Source organism: Brienomyrus brachyistius, unplaced genomic scaffold, assembly GCF_023856365.1.
Source record: "Brienomyrus brachyistius isolate T26 unplaced genomic scaffold, BBRACH_0.4 scaffold277, whole genome shotgun sequence".
Classification (NCBI taxonomy): Eukaryota; Metazoa; Chordata; class Actinopteri; order Osteoglossiformes; family Mormyridae; genus Brienomyrus; species Brienomyrus brachyistius.
The window spans coordinates 41036-61891 of record NW_026042552.1 but is presented as its reverse complement, the minus strand read 5'-3'; the positions used below and the strand labels follow the sequence as shown (position 1 = coordinate 61891).

At 39.8% G+C, this 20856-nt stretch overlaps 2 protein-coding genes across 4 annotated transcripts; both read left to right on the top strand.

Moving 5' to 3' along the window:
• The first annotated feature begins 1644 nt into the window (after window positions 1-1644).
• On the top strand, window positions 1645-20800 carry LOC125728391 (interferon-induced protein with tetratricopeptide repeats 1B-like). Of its 2 annotated transcripts, XM_049005389.1 has the most exons (4): window positions 1645-1791; window positions 2024-2378; window positions 6921-8023; window positions 19556-20800. In XM_049005389.1, exons 1-3 carry the CDS (start codon window positions 1787-1789, stop codon window positions 7998-8000), a joined length of 1440 nt encoding a protein of 479 aa, XP_048861346.1. In that variant the 5' UTR covers window positions 1645-1786; the 3' UTR covers window positions 8001-8023; window positions 19556-20800. The 2 variants fall into 2 exon arrangements, with proteins under 2 accessions (XP_048861346.1, XP_048861344.1); XM_049005387.1 differs by lacking the exons at window positions 6921-8023; window positions 19556-20800 and adding an exon at window positions 13127-15432.
• On the top strand, window positions 5011-20800 carry LOC125728393 (interferon-induced protein with tetratricopeptide repeats 1B-like). 2 transcript variants are annotated; one of them, XM_049005392.1, is made up of 2 exons: window positions 5011-5108; window positions 18101-20800. In XM_049005392.1, the coding sequence occupies exons 1-2, from the start codon at window positions 5104-5106 to the stop codon at window positions 19530-19532; spliced, it is 1437 nt and encodes a 478-aa protein (XP_048861349.1). In that variant the 5' UTR covers window positions 5011-5103; the 3' UTR covers window positions 19533-20800. The 2 variants fall into 2 exon arrangements, with proteins under 2 accessions (XP_048861349.1, XP_048861348.1); XM_049005391.1 differs by lacking the exon at window positions 5011-5108 and adding an exon at window positions 16363-16894.
• Window positions 20801-20856: the final 56 nt, after the last annotated feature.

Genomic DNA, 20856 nt, shown 5'->3' with positions numbered 1-20856 from the left:
TACATGCCATTGGGGCAACACACTAATGTCACGCCCATCCAGGCGGGACCTAGTTACGGAAGGCGATCTTCCGTTGATTATCTCAGCGTCATAAGCAGATCAGACGCGACTCCCGGTGCAAAGTATTGTTGCCGATGTTGTGGAACACTACCGAGCGCTTACTTGTCTCTCATCTCTCCCCATTTCCCATCCTGCTCCGTCTTGCCTGCCTCGTCCGTCCATCCCTCCGGTCCCGTCCTCGTCAACCCAGCCTGCTGATCGTCTTTCTGTCCCTTCCATGTCTGTAGGATTGACTCGACCGGCGATTGACCTCTGGCTTGTCCCACGACCACGATTCTTGTCTCCCGATTTGGCTCTGTTGCTTGTGTCCTTAATAAACCTGCTACGTATCCGCAATCAGGGATCCGCTTGCTTTTTGCCTCCGTCGCATAACGACTAAAACTTAATGCTAATGTGTTAAATGTGATGAAACACGTAATCAAGCAATTCAGCGGCAGTACATTTGCTTTGTCCCACAGTGCACTGCTTAAATCACACCTTACAACTAATTTATGGGTTAATATTGTTATTGATTAACTGTCAAAATGTATGAGATGGAGCAATAGCATGTAATATGGATACAATGTAATAATGATAACTGTTGGAGAAAAAGTGATCTTGAACATCCAAGGGGTGTGGAGCAGAGGGACCTTATCAATCAGACTTGTTGATCATCAGCACGTATAACATATGTGAGGCAAATACAGTGTAAATCATAAATCAAATTTCCTATAGTTCATATTAAAACAAGGTGTGAATACGGTATTTTTCACTAAATCCTAGACTTAGTGACAGGCCGATAAATCTTCATGAAGCTTTTGAGACGTTCCCCACACGTACTGGGCCGCAACGTCTTTGGAGGCTTCAAGCCTATATTTTAAGCCTAGGGAGACACCTAGTGGACTTGAGAATGTACCGCAATACTTTAAACAATCTGAGAGTGACGTCTCCACATTTGCAATGAATGAATGATGTCGTTGGTATCTAATTGACCGTCTGTCTATAACCATAACCACTTAATCCCAACAAGGGTAGCAGGGAGACTAAAACTTATTCTGGGAACAAGGGGCGCAGGTGGGAACCAACCTGCCAAACACCACAGGGCACACACACGCACACAACCACAGGGCCACCTTAGAATTGCTAATTAACCTACCGTGCACGCTTTTGGACCATGTAGGAAACCGGAGGCCCCAGCAGAAACCCACATGAACCCGGGGAGTGTAACGCAGGCTACATTGCAAAATGATGGTATCAAAAGAGGAAAGGTGTCTGTAAAGCATTCTTGGGATTCCTGTTTGTTACCTGCGTAAAACGAAAACTTAAGCGTAAATGGAAACTGTTCGATGTGACTTTGGCTACTTCGATTCATTTTTATTCACTTGCCTGGTTTATTTCATTTCTCCCACAATATCTACCCAAATAAACATTTGACTGAAAATATGTTAAAAGGACAGGATTTTTTTTTTTTTTTTACGATTTCAGAGGAAACATTGTAGCCAATGTGTGACTGAAACAAAAGGGAAACGAAAAGTATTCTGTAAGTTTCGTTTCTGCTAGAAGTAAACAGAAATATTTGCTTTGTTTTTTAAAGCACTGCGTCATAGTCACTCCTGTTTTAAAGCGATGTGTCATAGTCACTCCTATCTCATGTATATAAAACCGACAGCATTTTATCAGATCGGAACCGATGATATCAACAACACACCGAGGTCAAGATTGGCATTAACAGCTTTATTTTGCTGCGATGGCGTAAGTATAATGGGGTAGAGTTTTCTGTGTTATCGGACTTGTATAGACGACTGATCAATTATTTCAATAACAATAACAATGGAAAATGCAAAAATGTTAGTTTCATATTTTGCACCTAGTAGTTTCAACAGGAAATATTAAGTAAATACACTGCTGTAATATAGCAGCTGGGTTGTTAACCAGTGTAACGGACAATAATACTGTTTTTCGTTTCCTTACAATGCTGCTGTAGGTTGAACCAGGAAGCTGCACTAAGAGAAAAACTTAATCAGCTTCAGTGCCACTTCACCTGGGGTCTCCGGGAAGAGGACACTGATCTCAGTGACCTGCAAAATAGACTGGAGGATGATATCAATTTCAGTTCACCTGATCAAGCCGGGGGCAAGCACTTATTTAGCTTTTTGGCTTTTGTGAATTATTTGCAAGACCAGCCAGAAAAAGCACTCGCTAACTTGGCAAAGGCTGAAGACCACATTCGTAAACACAACGAAGAATGCGAGAAGATGCTCATTGTAACATATGGAAACTTTGCATGGCTGTACTACCACTTGAACGACCATGTAAAATCCATGAGTTATCTGGAGAAGGTGGAAGATATTAAGCAGCGATTTCCAACTCCTCCTCCTACTGCATTTCATGCGGAAGTCTACGGAGAGATGGGATGGACCTTCCTCAGGTATTCTAGGACATACCACGAGAATGCTAAAGAGTGCTTTGAGGAAGCCTTGAAAGAGTATCCAGACAATCCTGACTGGAACTGTGGTTATGCTACAGCGCTGTACCGGGTTGAATCTGAGAGCAACACAACTGCAGATTCACCAGCTGGTATACGGCTAAGGCGTGCCTTAGAGCTGAGCCCTGGGGATTCTTATATCATGGCGCTTTTGGGTCTAAAACTAGCTGAATCTGGGAGATTGAATGAGGCAGAGGAATTGATTGAAAGAGCTCTCATGATTTCACCAGACAAACCCCCCAAAAACATCGCAAAGTTTTTCAGAAAACATGGATCTATGGATAAGGCCATAGACCTTTTGAAGCGAGCCCTTGAAGAATCACCCAATTCAGCCTTTAGTCATCATCAAATTGCTGCCTGCTATAGGGATAAAAGAATCAACTTGTGCAAAAATGGAGGGGAAAACAACAATAGAGAAGAGGTTGAACACCTTCTCCTACTTGCCATCCATCATTGTGAGATGGCCATTGAGATGAGGCCCTCCTTCATTATTGCCAGGATAGATCTAGCACTTCTACATGCAGAGAAGAGAAACCTTACCAAAGCAGAGGAGCTGTTTCAGGAAGCATTTCAGGTGGCCAGAGAGATAAATCTCAACCTGCAAGATGTTCATAAATGTTATGGTGACTTCCAGCTGTATAACAAGAGATCAGAGTCTCTGGCCATAGAGCATTACATGAAAGGGTGTCAAATTCGGAGAGATAACAGAGTAGGGGAGCAGTGTGTTCAGAAATTGGAAATGATAGCAAAGAGGCGCATTGACAGGAATCCGAGTGATGGGGAAGCTTTTGGGATTCTGGGATATGTTAATAAGCTAAGGGGTGACAAGCTTCAAGCCATAGAGTGCTATGAGATAGCTCTTTTACATAGCCCAGGGAACGGTGAGTTTCTCACAGCTCTCTGTGAGCTTCGGCTTTCTCTGCACTAGTCGCTGGCCATGTTTACCACTACCTGTGCTCACTCTCTGTAACTCTTTGCACAAGACCTCCATACTAGGCACCATTATGGACTCTCTCCTCATTTTGTATATCTCTCATAACACTAAAGGTCATCAGAAACATCAGTAAACGAGGCTTGGGCAGGATGCCTGATGCGTTGCCACCAGAGAATGTTCCAGGTTTGATATTACAGGCCTAGAAGAAGCTGACCTCATCAAATGAAGCCTCAAATTACTCACACAGCCAGTCTTGGGCTCCGCCCTCCAAGCTAAGACTGTAAGTCCACAAAAAGTTTTTACACAGCAGTGAACATGAGTGACAAGTTATAAAATCTGAAATGCAAAGGAGCCTCTCTTGGAGCCGATGGTCAAAAAGACGATCGCTGAAATCTAAAGGTGCTCCAGACCTGGGAAACGGCAAACCTGCATAATTCCTGAAATCAATGCATTAGTGAACGCAATTGGATGCTGGGATACATTTATCAAGTAAAAACTATGAAAGGTCCAACTGTACAATGCTATGCAGTGGCTCTATTACATGATCATGCAAATGGAGAGCTGGGAAGCTGGTGTGAGCTTATAATTTGAATAGCTGATATTTAAAGTGTTTAACATTGTGTAATCATTATCAAAATTTTTATCATTCAGTATATTAATGTGTATTCGATTTCTTGAGTTTTATTTTATGTTACAGGCATATAACATGCATTATCTTTGTAACTATTTTACTGTACACAAACCATCAGTCTCAAAGTGTCATATAATCTAAACCAATCAGTAGCTATTGTGGAAAATGATTTTTTCATCATACACACACACACACACACACACATACAAAAACTTTACATAAAATGGGAAAAATCCACTCCAAATTGAGGGGAAACACATTATATTAAATAAAAAGATTTAATAAAAAGATATGATTCACTTTGGAAATTAACTCTTCTTATGTAACTGAATATTTGTTAGGGGGCACAAAAGAGCGAATGAAAAAATGGGAATGGCATTGGTTGTGCGACAAGTTTAGCGTTATGTTAAGTATAGCATTTATGTATTTATTTATATATGTATGTCTAAACCAATACCGTATGACACTATTAATTTGAATCACACTCCAATGTGAATGAAACAATCTATTCTAATGACTTGTTGCTTGATTTTAATGGCTTGGTATTGCTATTGTCACGATCTTCAAATAAACATTTCAATGACATCTAAAAACGTTTTTTAAATGATCATTTTAAATACAACATATTGTTGTGAGCTTGTTTCGTACAAAATGTGCCCCAAAACACAGCCCAACTTTTTCTATTTAAAAATGTATACATTTATTATGAATTACAAATGCATTTAAATTAAGTTAAATATTGTTCCATGACAGATTTTTTTCCTCTCCAGTATTCAAATCCCACTGGGGTGATGCAATATTCTAAACGGCGTTAATTCCCACTTCAGGGGAAACGAAACTTGTTCTGTTAATCTGGCTTTTGCAAATATTTATTTTGGATTTAAATTAACCGGATGCGTTGTAGTCACTCCTGTGTCATTTAAGTAAGACCGACAGCGTTTTGTCAGACCGAAAAGGACGTTATCAACGACACACCGAAGTCGGGTTTTACACTAACAGCTTTATCTTGCTGCAATGGCGTAAGTATATACTGCGACCGTTCATTAATTTCAATAAGAATAACAATACAAAATGAAAAATATTAGTTTCATATTAATTGCACATATAAAATAAACATTTACAGAGAATATCTTTGATGTTTTGACAGGATGTTTTGACTAACTGTTTTGAGTTTGAAATGCATGGTCTGTTGTTGGTATGACAGCAGAATCTAATTATATTATAGTTTTTTTAAGATTATATTTAGCATAAGTGTTTCTATAAGTGTACTTGTGACTAATGGCTTGAATTGCAAAACTATGGTACTATGAAAAAGAGGAAAGCCTGCGTAAGAAAACAAGCGTAAATAGAAACTGTTCAATAAATGAACAGTTTACACCACAAACACGCGAGTAATGTCTTGCAACGTCAATAGGCGATAGGAATGTTTCGGCTCCATGATAATCTAGTGACCAACCATCGTATATGTGGTCTGTTATTGACCAAAATGTTACGCAGCGCATAACTATATATTTGAGGTGAGAAAAATGACAAGACCTATATTTGTTAATTTTATCATACATAGTGATTATTGTAGGTTGCATTGATATTTTTTACTACTGGAGTGTCAGAAACAGAAGAGAAGACATGTATTTAGTTCATGAACATTCCACAAACCCAGTCTGTCACCATCAGGTGCTTTTTTTTGGTTGCTATGGGACTGTCAAACAAATATCAAATGTCATATCATGTTTACTGCTTACATGCACAGCAGCTGAAAAGACCCTGCAAAGGCAATCTGGTGAGATTTGGGTGTAACACCGGCTACATTGGAAAATGATGGTATCAAAAGAGGAAAGGTGTCTGTAAAGCATTCTTGGGATTCCTGTTTGGTTACCTGCGTAAAACGAAAACTTAAGCGTAAATGGAAACTGTTCAATGTGACTTCGGCTACTTCAATTCATAGTATGTTACTCATAGTCAGAGTTAAATATGTTTTCATAATAAAAAATTACATGTTTAGTGAGTACAACATGTATGCATTTTGATTGCAAATAACACAAAGAGGGTTGTATTCTAAAGAGGTCTCAGATTTGCATTAAGTCTTGTTTTCATTAGTTGGCTATATATTCTAGAGATTTACATCTAACTTTGCATACAGTGGTATTTAGGTTTTTCACTAGCAATGTAGCAAGCAATGTAGCAAGCAATGTAGCAAGCAATGTAGCAAGCAATGTAGCAAGCAATGTAGCCAATGTGCGACTTTTGAAACAAAAGGAAAACGAAAGGTTAGTTTGGTTTTGCTAAAAGCAAACAGCAATATTTGCTTTGTTTTTTAAAAGGATCCATCCTAGTTACTCCCGTCTCATGTATTTAAAACCAACAGCATTTTATGAGACTGGATATACCTCTGTGATAAAGCAACTGGGTTGTTAAACGAGTTTGGCACATTACTGACAATAATACTGTTTCTCGTTTGCCAACAATGCTGCTGTAGGTTGAACCAGGAAGCTTCACTAAAAAGAAAACTTATTCAGCTTCAGTGCCACTTCACCTGGGGTCTCCGGAAAGAGGACACTGACCTCAGTGAGTTGCAAAATAGACTGGAGGATGATGTCAGTTTCAGTTCACCTGATCAAGCTGGGGACAAACACTTACTTAGCTTTTTGGCTTTTGTGAATTATTTGCAAGACCAGCCAGAAGAAGCACTCGCTAACTTGGCAAAGGCTGAAGACCACATTCGTAAACACAATGAAGAATGCGAGAAGATGCTCATTGTAACATATGGAAACTTTGCATGGCTGTACTACCACTTGAACGACCATGTAAAATCTATGAGTTATCTGGAGAAGGTGGAAGATATTAGGCAGCGATTTCCAACACAGTCTCCTACTGCTTTTCATGCGGAAGTCTACGGAGAAATGGGATGGACCTTCCTCATGTATTCTAGGATGTACCACGAGAAAGCTAAAGAGTGCTTTGAGAAAGCCTTGAAAGAGTATCCAGACAATCCTGACTGGAACTGTGGTTATGCTACAGCGCTGTACCGGGCTGAATATGAGAGCAACACAACTGCAGATTCACCAGCTGGTAAACAGCTAAGGCATGCCTTAGAGCTGAGCCCTGGGGATTCTTATATCATGGCACTTTTGGGTCTAAAACTAGCTGAATCTGGGAGATTGAATGAGGCAGAGGAATTGATTGAAAGAGCTCTCATGATTTCACCAGACAAACCCCACATCATACGTTATGTGGCAAAGTTTTTCAGAGAACATGGATCTATGGATAAGGCCATAGACCTTTTGAAGCTTGCCCTTGAAAAAACACCCAATTCAGCCTTTCTTCATCATCAAATTGCTGCCTGCTATAGGAATAGAAGATTCAACTTGCGCAGAAATCGAGGGGAAAACAACAATAGAGAAGAGGTTGAACACCTTCTCCTACTTGCCATCCATCATTGTGAGAAGGCTATTGAGATGAAGTCCTCCTTCATTTATGCCTTGATAGATCTAGCTCTTTTACATGCAGAGAAGAGAAACCTCACCAAAGCAGAGGAGCTGTTTCAGGAAGCATTTCAGGTGGCCAGAGCAAAAAATGACAACTTGCAAAATGTCCATAAATGTTATGGTGACTTCCAGCTGTATAACGAAGGATCAGAGTCTCTGGCCATAAAGCATTACATGAAAGGGTGTGAAATTCAGAAAGATAGCAAAGTGTGTGAGAAGTGTGTTAAGAAATTGGAAATGATAGCAAAGAGGCGCATTGACAGGAATCCGAGTGATGGGGAAGCTTTTGGGATTCTGGGATATGTTAATAAGCTAAGGGGTGACAAGCTTCAAGCCATAGAGTGCTATGAGAAAGCTCTTTTACATAGCCCAGGGAACGGTGAGTTTCTCACAGCTCTCTGTGACCTTCGGCTTTCTCTGCACTAGTCGCTTGCCATGTTTACCACTACCTGTGCTCACTCTCTGTAACTCTTTGCACAAGACCTCCATACTAGGCACCATTATGGTTTCTCTCCTCATTTGCATATCTCACATAGCACTCAAGGTCATCTGAAGCATTGTTAAGCCTCATCAAATAAAGCCTCAAATTACTCACACAGCCAGTCTTGGGCTCCGCCCTCCAAGCTAAAACTGTAAGTCCACAAAAAGTTTTTACACAGCAGGGAACATGAGTGACAAGTTATAAAATCTGAAATGCAAAGAAGCCTCTCTTGGAGCCGATGGACCTGGGATACGGCAAACCTGCATAATTCCTGAAATCAATGCATTAGTGAATGCAATTGGATGCTGGGATACATTTATCAAGTAAAAACTATCAAAGGTCAAACTGTACAATGCTATGCAATGGCTCTGTTACATGATCTTGCAAATTGAGAGCTGGGAAGCTGGTGTGATCTTATAATTTGAATATCTGATATTTAAAGTGTTTAAAATTGTGTAATCATTATCTTAATTAATATACTGAATGGCAGAAATTATTCAATTGATTATATTTTATTATATGTTAGAGGTATATAACATGCATTATCTTTATAATCATTTTGATGGTTTGTGTACAATCAGTCTCAGAGTTTCAGTTCAAACCAATCAGTAGCTATTATGAAAAATACATTATCAGCATATAGACAAAAAACTTTAAGTAAAATGAAAAAAATGCACTGCACACCAAATTCGGGGAAATAAATTGTATAATTTAAAAAGCCATACTTTTTATAGCATATTCTGGTGATGTATGATTTTCTGTAACTGTCTGTTTAACTTATTAGGTTCAAATGCATAACTTCTATTTACAGCAGGCACGATGTTTATTAAAAGTGCAACTGCAAACACATGTAAACAACAAGATTTCACTGTTAGACCATTTTGGGCATCACTGCCCTGAGCTTTTCTCTGGCTTTTCCCTCCATCTTTGGCCCTTACTTGCGCTTTTCGCCGTCTTGGAGGACTGCAGTTCGTTTTGGCAGAAATAGATACGACTCGCTTTGGAAACGAACTCTTCATAAGTCACTGAATATATGTTAGGGGGCACAAAATAGTGAAAAACATCAGAATATCCTTGTGACATTACAGTTATTTATAGCAGTTTTGATGTTGTTCTGGTTTTTTCCTTCCCCACCAATCAGGAGTCAGGAGCCGCTTGTGTAGATCTTCAGATTCAGTCTTCATTGCAACAATGAAGTTACAACCAAGGCCGGACACTTAAAGTGTGTCCAGTACTGTTTTACACCAATTTTTATACATTATCTTATTGTGTAACAATATCTCGTCACTTAAGCATCATCATTCCCTCAACCATTCACCGTCGTTGTTTTCTCCCTTGGTCCACACCCCTAGATGATAAGTTTGTCAATCATCTCTTTGACTGGTTGGTGCCTCGGGTCAACATAATGGTGGCCTGACCATCTCTGCTCAGTTTTTTTAAATACCCAGCCGTGAACTTTTGGTGAACTCAGGCGAATCCCTTCCTTCAGTAGCAAACCGTGGCAGCGTCTGCTTGTTGCACATCGTCTGGCTAGAGGGTTAATAATATATTTGTCCTTCAACATAGTGATAAGCTGCAGCACCAATAAAGTACATATCCATACATCGAAGGCTAACAAAATAGCTAGCAGATACAGAAACTTCTAAGCTGACACAAGGTGCTAATTCATACTTGTTTTTCGTCACGTTGTGCACAGCAGTAATTGGTCTGCATTCTCTGAAGGTCACAAGGTCACTCTCTGCACGGTTTACATCAGCTTCTTAACAGAGTCCTAATGATTACATTCTCTATGCGTTATGAAGTGCTAAATAATATTACATAATATCTCACTACTTTCATTGTAAAGCAGACGTCGGTTTACATCAGCTTCTTAATAGAGTCGTACAATGTACAATGGGACAATACATGAATGTGTTCATAACTTTAAAACTAGACAAGACAGGCACATCTAATGAAGTGTGCTTTGATCAGTGGACTACAGGGAACAATGCACACCTCTTGGAGTTTTAGATTATTTTTGTCTGTAATAGTTATTAATTAAGGGGGCGGCATGGTGGTGCAGTGGTTAGCACTGTTGCCTCACACCTCTGGGACCCGGGTTCGAATCTCCGCCTGGGTTACATGTGTGTGGAGTTTGCATGTTCTCCCCATGTCGTCGTGGGGTTTCCTCCGGGTACTCCGGTTTCCCCCCACAGTCCAAAAACATGCTGAGGCTACTTGGACTTACTAAATTGCCCATAGGAATGCATGTGAGAGTGCATGGTGTGTGAGTGTGCCCTGCGATGGGCTGGCCCCCCATCCTGGGTTGTTCCCAGCCTCGTGCCCATTGCTTCCGGGATAGGCTCCGGACCTCCCGCGACCCAGTAGGATAAGCGGTTTGGAAAATGGATGGATGGATGGATAGTTATTAACTATTATACTGCATCCATTTAAAGTGCAATGGGGCAACACCCTAAGGGGTTAACAGCTCTGAAACCAAATGAGACAGGCATGTCCTATGAAGTGTGCTTTGATTAGAGGAACCTGGGGGATAATGCACACCTCCTACATTTTCAGAACAACTTTCTAACAGTTATTAATTAATACATTGTATGCATATTACATGCCATTGGGGCAACACACTAATGTCACGCCCATCCAGGTGGGACCTAGTTACGGAAGGCGATCTTCCGTTGATTATCTCAGCGTCATAAGCAGATCAGACGCGACTCCCGGTGCAAAGTATTGTTGCCGATGTTGTGGAACACTACCGAGCGCTTACTTGTCTCTCATCTCTCCCCATTTCCCATCCTGCTCCGTCTTGCCTGCCTCGTCCGTCCATCCCTCCGGTCCCGTCCTCGTCAACCCGGCCTGCTGATCGTCTTTCTGTCCCTTCCATGTCTGTAGGATTGACTCGACCGGCGATTGACCTCTGGCTTGTCCCACGACCACGATTCTTGTCTCCCGATTTGGCTCTGTTGCTTGTGTCCTTAATAAACCTGCTACGTATCCGCAATCAGGGATCCGCTTGCTTTTTGCCTCCGTCGCATAACGACTAAAACTTAATGCTAATGTGTTAAATGTGATGAAACACGTGATCAAGCAATTCAGCGGCAGTACATTTGCTTTGTCCCACAGTGGACTGCTTAAATCACACCTTACAACTAATTTATGGGTTAATATTGTTATCGATTAACTGTCAATATGTATGAGATGGAGCAATAGCATGTAATATGGATACAATGTAATAATGATAACTGTTAGAGAAAAAGTGATCTTGAACATCCAAGGGGTGTGGAGCAGAGGGACCTTATCAATCAGACTTGTTGATCATCAGCACGTATAATATATGTGAGGCAAATACAGTGTAAATCATAAATCAAATTTCATATAGTTCATATTAAAACAAGGTGTGAATACAGTATTTTTCACTAAATCCTAGACTTAGTGACAGGCCGATAAATCTTCATGAAGCTTTTGAGACGTTCCCCACACGTACTGGGCCGCAACGTCTTTGGAGGCTTCAAACCTATATTTTAAGCCTAGGGGGACACCTAGTGGACTTGAGAATGTACAGCAATACTTTAAACAATCTGAGAGTGACGTCTCCACATTTGCAATGAATGAATGATGTCGTTGGTATCTAATTGACCGTCTGTCTATAACCATAACCACTTAATCCCAACAGGGGTAGCAGGGAGACTAGAACTTATTCTGGGAACAAGGGGCACAGGTGGGAACCAACCTGCCAAACACCACAGGGCACACACATGCACACAACCACAGGGCCACCTTAGAATTGCCAATTAACCTACCGTGCACGCTTTTGGACCATGGAGAAAACCGGAGGCCCCAGCAGAAACCCACATGAACCCGGGGAGTGTAACACAGGCTACATTGCAAAATGATGGTATCAAAAGAGGAAAGGTGTCTGTAAAGCATTCTTGGGATTGCTGTTTGGTTACCTGCGTAAAACGAAAACTTAAGCGTAAATGGAAACTGTTCGATGTGACTTTGGCTACTTTGATTCATTTTTATTCACTTGCCTGGTTTATTTAATTTCTCCCACAATATCTACCCAAATAAACATTTGACTGAAAATATGTTAAAAGGACATGATTTTTATTTTTTTTTTTTACGATTTCAGAGGAAACATTGTAGCCAATGTGTGACTGAAACAAAAGGGAAACGAAAGGTATTCTGTAAGTTTTGTTTCTGCTAGAAATAAACAGAAATATTTGCTTTGTTTTTTAAAGCACTGCGTCATAGTCACTCCTGTTTTAAAGGGATGTGTCATAGTTACTCTTATCTCATGTACATAAAACCGACAGCATTTTCAGACCGAAACTGACAATATCAACAACACACCGAGGTCAAGATTGGCATTAACAGCTTTATTTTGCTGAAATGGCGTAAGTATAATGGGGTAGAGTTTTCTGTGTTATCGGACTTGTATAGACGACTGATCAATTATTTCAATAACAATAACAATGCAAAATACAAAAATGTTTTTCATATTTTGCACCTATAAGATATAGGTCTGTGTACAGAGAATAATAGGCCTAGTTTTAATGTATGGACAGAAAGTTTTGACTAAATATAAAAATGTGAATAGATTAATAGTAGTTTCAACAGGAAATATTAAGTAAATATACTGCTGTAATATAGCAGCTGGGTTGTTAAACCAGTGTTACTGACAATAGTACTGTTTCTCGTTACCTTACAATGCTGCTGTAGGTTGAACCAGGAAGCTGCACTAAGAGAAAAACTTATTCAGCTTCAGTGCCACTTCACCTGGGCTCTCAAGAAAGAGGGCACTGACCTCAGTGACCTGAAAATTAGACTGGAAAATGATATTAATTTCAGTTCAGCTGATCAAGCCGGGGACAAACACTTATTCAGCTTTTTGGCTTTTCTGAACTATTTGCAAGACCAGCCAGAAGAAGCACTTGCTAACTTGGCAAAGGCTGAAGACCACATTCGTAAACACAACAAAGAATGTGAGAAAATGCTCATTGTAACATATGGAAACTTTGCATGGCTGTACTACCACTTGAACGACCATGTAAAATCTATGAGTTATCTGGAGAAGGTGGAAGATATTAGGCAGCGATTTCCAACACAGTCTCCTACTGCTTTTCATGCGGAAGTCTACGGAGAGATGGGATGGACCTTCCTCATGTATTCTAGGATATACCACAAGAAAGCTAAAGAGTGCTTTGAGAAAGCCTTGAAAGAGTATCCAGACAATCCTGACTGGAACTGTGGTTATGCTACAGCGCTGTACCGGGTTGAATTTGAGAGCAACACAACTGCAAATTCACCAGCTGGTAAACAGCTAAGGCGTGCCTTAGAGCTGAGCCCTGGGGATTCTTATATCATGGCACTTTTGGGTCTAAAACTAGCTGAATCTGGGAGATTGAATGAAGCAGAGGAATTGATTAAAAGAGCTCTCATGATTTCACCAGACAAACCCCACATCATACGTTATGTGGCAAAGTTTTTCAGAAGATATGGATCTATGGATAAAGCCATATACCTTGTGAGGCTTGCCCTTGAAAAAACACCCAATTCAGCCTTTCTTCATCATCAAATTGCAACCTGCTATAGGAATAAAAGAATCAACTTGTGCAGAAATAGAGGGGAAAACGTTAATAGAGAAGAGGTTGAATATCTTCTCCGACTTGCCATCTGTCATTGTGAGAAGGCTATTGAGATAAAGTCCTCCTTCGTTACTGCCGTGATAGATCTAGCTTTTTTACATGTAGAGAAGAGAAATCTTCCCAAAGCAGAGGAGCTGTTTCAGGAAGCATTTCAGGTGGCCAGAGAGAAAAATATCAACCTGCAAAATGTCCATCAATGTTATGGTGACTTCCAGCTGTTTAACAAAAGATCAGAGTCTCTGGCCATAGAGCATTTCATGAAAGGGTGTCAAATTCAGAAAGATAACACAGTGGGTAAGAAGTGTGTTAAGAAATTGAAAATGATAGCAAAGAGGCGCATTGACTGGAATCCGAGTGATGGGGAAGCTTTTGGGATTCTGGGATATGTTAATAAGCTAAGGGGTGACAAGCTTCAAGCCATAGAGTGCTATGAGAAAGCTCTTTTACATAGCCCAGGGAACGGTGAGTTTCTCACAGCTCTCTGTGAGCTTCGGCTTTCTCTGCACTAGTCGCTGGCCATGTTTACCACTACCTGTGCTCACTCTCTGTAACTCTTTGCACAAGACCTCCATACTAGGCACCATTATGGACTCTCTCCTCATTTTGTATATCTCTCATAACACTAAAGGTCATCAGAAACATCAGTAAACGAGGCTTGGGCAGGATGCCTGATGCGTTGCCACCAGAGAATGTTCCAGGTTTGATATTACAGGCCTAGAAGAAGCTGACCTCATCAAATGAAGCCTCAAATTACTCACACAGCCAGTCTTGGGCTCTGCCCTCCAAGCTAAGACTGTAAGTCCACAAAAAGTTTTTACACAGCAGTGAACATGAGTGACAAGTTATAAAATCTGAAATGCAAAGGAGCCTCTCTTGGAGCCGATGGTCAAAAAGACGATCGCTGAAATCTAAAGGTGCTCCAGACCTGGGAAACAGCAAACCTGCATAATTCCTGAAATCAATGCATTAGTGAACGCAATTGGATGCTGGGATACATTTATCAAGTAAAAACTATGAAAGGTCCAACTGTACAATGCTATGCAGTGGCTCTATTACATGATCATGCAAATGGAGAGCTGGGAAGCTGGTGTGAGCTTATAATTTGAATATCTGATATTTAAAGTGTTTAACATTTTGCAACCATTATCTTAATTATTATACTGAATGGCGGAAATTATTTCATTGATTATATTTTATGTTAGAGGTATATAACATGCATTATCTTTATAATCATTTTGATGGTTTGTGTACAATCAGTCTCAGAGTTTCAGTTCAAACCAATCAGTAGCTATTATGGAAAAACACATTTTCAGCATATAGACAAAAAACTTTAAGTAAAATGAAAAAAAATGCACTGCACACCAAATTCGGGGAAATAAATTGTATAATTTACAAACCCATACTTTTTATAGCATATTCTGGTGATGTATAATTTTCTGTAACTGACTGTTTAACTTATTAGGTTCAAATGCATAACTTCTATTTACAGCAGGCACGATGTTTATTAACAGTGCAACTGCAAACACATGTAAACAATAAGATTTGACTGTTAGACCATTTTGGGCATCACTGCCCTGAGCTTTTCTCTGGCTTTTCCCTCCATCTTTGGCCCTTACTTGCGCTTTTCGCCGTCTTGGAGGACTGCAGTTCGTTTTGGCAGAAATAGATACGACTCGCTTTGGAAACGAACTCTTCATAAGTCACTGAATATATGTTAGGGGGCACAAAATAGTGAAAAACATAAGAATATCCTTGTGACATTACAGTTATTTATAGCAGTTTTGATGTTGTTCTGGTTTTTTCCTTCCCCACCAATCAGGAGTCAGGAGCCGCTTGTGTAGATCTTCAGATTCAGTCTTCATTGCAACAATGAAGTTACAACCAAGGCCGGACACTTAAAGTGTGTCCAATACTGTTTTACACCAATTTTTATACATTTTCTTATTGTGTAACAATATCTCGTCACTTAAGCATCATCATTCCCTCAACCATTCACCGTCGTTGTTTTCTCCCTTGGTCCACACCCCTAGATGAAAAGTTTGTCAATCATCTCTTTGACTGGTTGGTGCCTCGGGTCAACATAATGGTGGCCTGACCATCTCTACTCAGTTTTTTTAAATACCCAGCCGTGAACTTTTGGTGAACTCAGGCGAATCCCTTCCTTCAGTAGCAAACCTTGGCAGCGTCTGCTAGTTGCACAGCGTCTGGCTAGAGGGTTAATAATATATTTGTCCTTCAACATAGTGATAAGCTGCAGCACCAATAGAGTACATATCCATACATCGAAGGCTAACAAAATAGCTAACAGATACAGAAACTTCTAAGGCAACACAAGGTGCTAATTCATACTTGTTTTTCGTCACGTTGTGCACAGCAGTAATTGGTCTGCATTCTCTGAAGGTCACAAGGTCTCTCTCTGCACAGTTTACATCAGCTTCTTAACAGAGTCCTAATGATTACATTCTCTATGCGTTATGAAGTGCTAAATAAAATTACATAATATCTCACTACTTTTATTGTAAAACAGACGCCGGGTAGCTAGTTAACAGCCAGATAGTCCGTCCTCCTGAAATGTTTTAATATAAATGAATTGATCGGGGTTGTTTTCTGCTGCTCTGGAGGGAGTGGCGGGCGTCAGCAGAACCTCGCCTGGGACGCCAGAACACCCAGAGCCTGCGGTGCTTCTCCACAATACCTACCCCGAAAAACATTTTACTGAATATCAGCGTCTTCAGGTTTTAGCAGCAAATAATGTAGCCTCAGCGCGGCTTTTGAAGCTATATACATATATCCTGCCAATATCTTAATTTCTTTGACCTAACTATATACAGTAGCTTTGTCCGTCTTCAGTGTGTTCGTAAAACAAAATCTTTTGAATTGGCAGGCTGCATGGTCTGAATATAAAATAAGTAGTACATTTATAGACTGCTGTAAATATAGCATTCCTCAAATGCTACGGCAAATCTTATAGCACATTTCGTTGAATAAATCCCACTTCAAAGGAAACGAAACTTGTTCCGTTACTTTCGTTTTTGCAGAAAGCGAAAGACAATGTTTGCTTTATTTTCAAAGCGGCAGCGTCGTACTGACTCGTGCGTCAAGTAAGACCGACAGCGTTTTGTCAGACCGAAAAGGACGTTATCAACGACACACCGAAGTCGGGTTTTACACTAACAGCTTTATCTTGCTGCAATGGCGTAAGTATACTGCTGTAGCGTTTTCTGTCTTCTGTCTTGTATAGGCAACCGTTCATTAATTTCAATAAGAATGACAATACAAAATGAAATAAATGTTAGTTTCATATTAATTTCTCGTACGTATAAGCTATACATTTACAGAGAATAATATCCTTAATGTTTGGACAGAAGGTTTTGAATAACTAAATATGGAAAATGAGAAGTAGCTAGATTAATAGTTTCCCTCGACAAGCAGTATCATATGGAAGCCCGTTTCCACCACAAAAAGAAAAAAAAAAGTCATAATAACGAGAAACTTTCTCATTATTACGACTTAGTATCTCATAAAAACGAGAAACTTTCTAATTATTACGACGGCTTAGTATCTAATAATGAGAAACTTTCTCATTATTACGACTTAGTATCTCATAATAACGAGAAACTTTCTGATTATTATGAATTAGTATCCCATTATTACGAGAAACTTTTTTTTTCAACGAGAATTTTTTTTAAGGAGAATTTTTTTTTTTTTTTTTTTTTTTTTTTTTTTTACAACGAGAATTTTTTTTTTATGACTTTCTGAGTCCTTCTTCCGTTTCCGGAGTGAGCTCGAAGCCTTTCATGCCTCATTCAGTGCGTCTCATGCATCATGTCTCATCCAGTGTCTCATACCTCATGCAGTGTGTCTCACGCCTCATGTTTCCTGCAATCATATACTGGATAAGCAGTTATGGAAGAAGTATGGATGGATGGATGGATGTTGTGGAAACAGAAGAAGCCTCAGAAGGTCATTTAAGTAGAAGTCATGAAAAAAAAATTCTTGTAAAAAAAAAAAAAATTCTCATAATAATGGGATACTAAGTCATAATGAGAAAGTTTCTCGTTATTATGACTTATTTTTTTCTTTTTGTGGCGGAAACGGACTTCCATAGTATTATGTAGATATATCTGTGAAAAAGCAACAGCATTGTTCAGTATAATGTTGCACATTACGGAAAATAATACTGTGTCTCGTTTCCTTACAATGCTGCTGTAGGTTGAACCAGGAAACTGCACTAAGAGAAAAAAAAGAGAAAGTTTTGACTAAATATAAAAATATGAATAGATTAATAGTAGTTTCAACAGGAAATATTAAGTAAATATACTGCTGTAATATAGCAGCTAGGTTGTTAAACCAGTGTTACTGACAATAGTACTGTTTCTCGTTACCTTACAATGCTGCTGTAGGTTGAACCAGGAAACTGCACTAAGAGGAAAACTTATTCAGCTTCAGTGCCACTTCACCTGGGCTCTCCGGAAAGAGGACACTGATCTCAGTGACTTGCAAAATAGACTGGAGGATGATGTCAGTTTCAGTTCAGCTGATCAAGCCGGGGACAAACACTTATTCAGCTTTTTGGCTTTTCTGAACTATTTGCAAGACCAGCCAGAAGAAGCACTTGCTAACTTGGCAAAGGCTGAAGACCACATTCGTAAACACAACAAAGAATGTGAGAAAATGCTCATTGTAACATATGGAAACTTTGCATGGCTGTACTACCACTTGAACGACCATGCAAAATCTATGAGTTATCTGGAGAAGGTGGAAGATATTAAGCAGCGATTTCCAACACAGTCTCCTACTGCTTTTCATGCGGAAGTCTACGGAGAGATGGGATGGACCTTCCTCATGTATTCTAGGATATACCACGAGAAAGCTAAAGAGTGCTTTGAGAAAGCCTTGAAAGAGTATCCAGACAATCCTGACTGGAACTGTGGTTATGCTACAGCGCTGTACCGGGTTGAATCTGAGAGCAACACAACTGCAGATTCACCAGCTGGTAAACAGCTAAGGCGTGCCTTAGAGCTGAGCCCTGGGGATTCTTATATCATGGCGCTTTTGGGTCTAAAACTAGCTGAATCTGGGAGATTGAATGAAGCAGAGGAATTGATTAAAAGAGCTCTCATGATTTCACCAGACAAACCCCACATCATACGTTATGTGGCAAAGTTTTTCAGAGAACATGGATCTATGGATAAGGCCATAGACCTTTTGAAGCTTGCCCTTGAAGAAACACCCAATTCAGCCTTTCTTCATCATCAAATTGCAGTCTGCTATAGGAATAAAAGAATCAACTTGTGCAGAAATGGAGGGAAAAACAATAGAGAAGAGGTTGAACACCTTCTCCTCCTTGCGATGCATCATTTTCAGATGGCCATTGAGATGAGGCCCTCCTTCCTTATTGCCATGATAGATCTAGCTCTTCTACATGCAGAGAAGGGTAATTTCACCAAAGCAGAGGAGCTGTTTCAGGAAGCATTTCAGGTGGCCAGAGCGAAAAATCTCAACCTGCAAGATGTTCATAAAAGTTATGGTAACTTCCAGCTGTATCACAAGAGATCAGCGTCTCTGGCCATAGAGCATTTCATGAAAGGGTGTCAAATTCGGAAAGATAACAGAACAGGGGAGCAGTGTGTTCAGAAATTGGAAATGATAGCAAAGTGGCGCATTGACAGGAATCCGAGTGATGGGGAAGCTTTTGGGATTCTGGGATATGTTAATAAGCTAAGGGGTGACAAGCTTCAAGCCATAGAGTGCTATGAGAAAGCTCTTTTACATAGCCCAGGGAACGGTGAGTTTCTCACAGCTCTCTGTGAGCTTCGGCTTTCTCTGCACTAGTCGCTGGCCATGTTTACCACTACCTGTGCTCACTTTCTGTAACTCTTTGCACAAGACCTCCATACTAGGCACCATTATATATTCTCTCCTCATTTGCATATCTCACAGCACTCAAGGTCATCTGAAGCATTGTTAAACCTCATCAAATAAAGCCTCAAGTTCCTCACACAGCCAGTCTTGGGCTCCGTCCTCCAAGCTAAGACTGTAAGTCCACAAACGGTTTTTACACAGCAGTGAATATGGGTGACAATTAGCAAAATTTTAAATGCAAAGGAGCCTCTCTTGAAGTCGAAGGTCAAAAAGACGATCGCTGAAATCTAAAGGTGCTCAAGGCCTGGGAAACCTGCACATTTCCTGAAATCAGCGCAACAGTGAAGACAATTGAATGTTGTGATACGTTTATCAAGTAAAAACTAAGAATGTTCCCGGGAGTGTTCATCATTAGATATCACAGACCTGTAGCAGCCAGTAATGTAATAACTGCCAATACTGTAACTGCTAATACCATAATAGTGTTTCTATTCTTGATATAATAAAGGTCAATAATGTTACAACTAGCCATTAATGTAATACGTTTTCTGAGATATATAACACAATAACCATTTTCCAATATTGGTCACTTATTACATTCTCGCCTTTTGTTACATTAAGAACTGAGAAATTAATTGTTATTGGCATATTATTACATTATTGGTAGTTATCGCTGAATATATGCATTTTATTTTTTACTATACAATAGATGGAATATGCCCATTCTCTGTCTACCGATAGCGTTTCACAGGACCAATGATAGGATGTTTTATGAAGTTGTTTAACTTGCATCTCCATTGGATGTCAGAAGCATCAATCAAAGCCAAGCATTTCCCGCCTCTTATTTGGAGAAGCGTCCACTAATTTTCCTCAGCTAATAACTGTCACTTGAAGTCAGAAGAAAGTGTTCTTCGCAGTTTGTTTGGGTCAGATGCAGCTGTCAAGGTAAAGTAACACCCTAAGCTTCTTGTCTGAAAACAGTATTTATGTTTGTACTAGTTAACATATGTATTTAGGATGGTTGTTTGCATGGAAGACTTTATATGGCTAATTTTAACAACAACATTCATAGCTAAATAAAATAGTAAGACAAGGCTCTGGTTAGATCCAAATATTTATACTAGCCATGGATGACATAAGCAAAATAAATGTACATCATTATAATGCATGATAATGAAACCATGTACCGTATTTGCTGTGAACAATCCCTGCAAGTCCATTAAAAGCATTAAACTGTTCACTGATGGTTATGTAAAAACAAGTCTCCATGTAAACTGTGCTTCTAGGATCATGG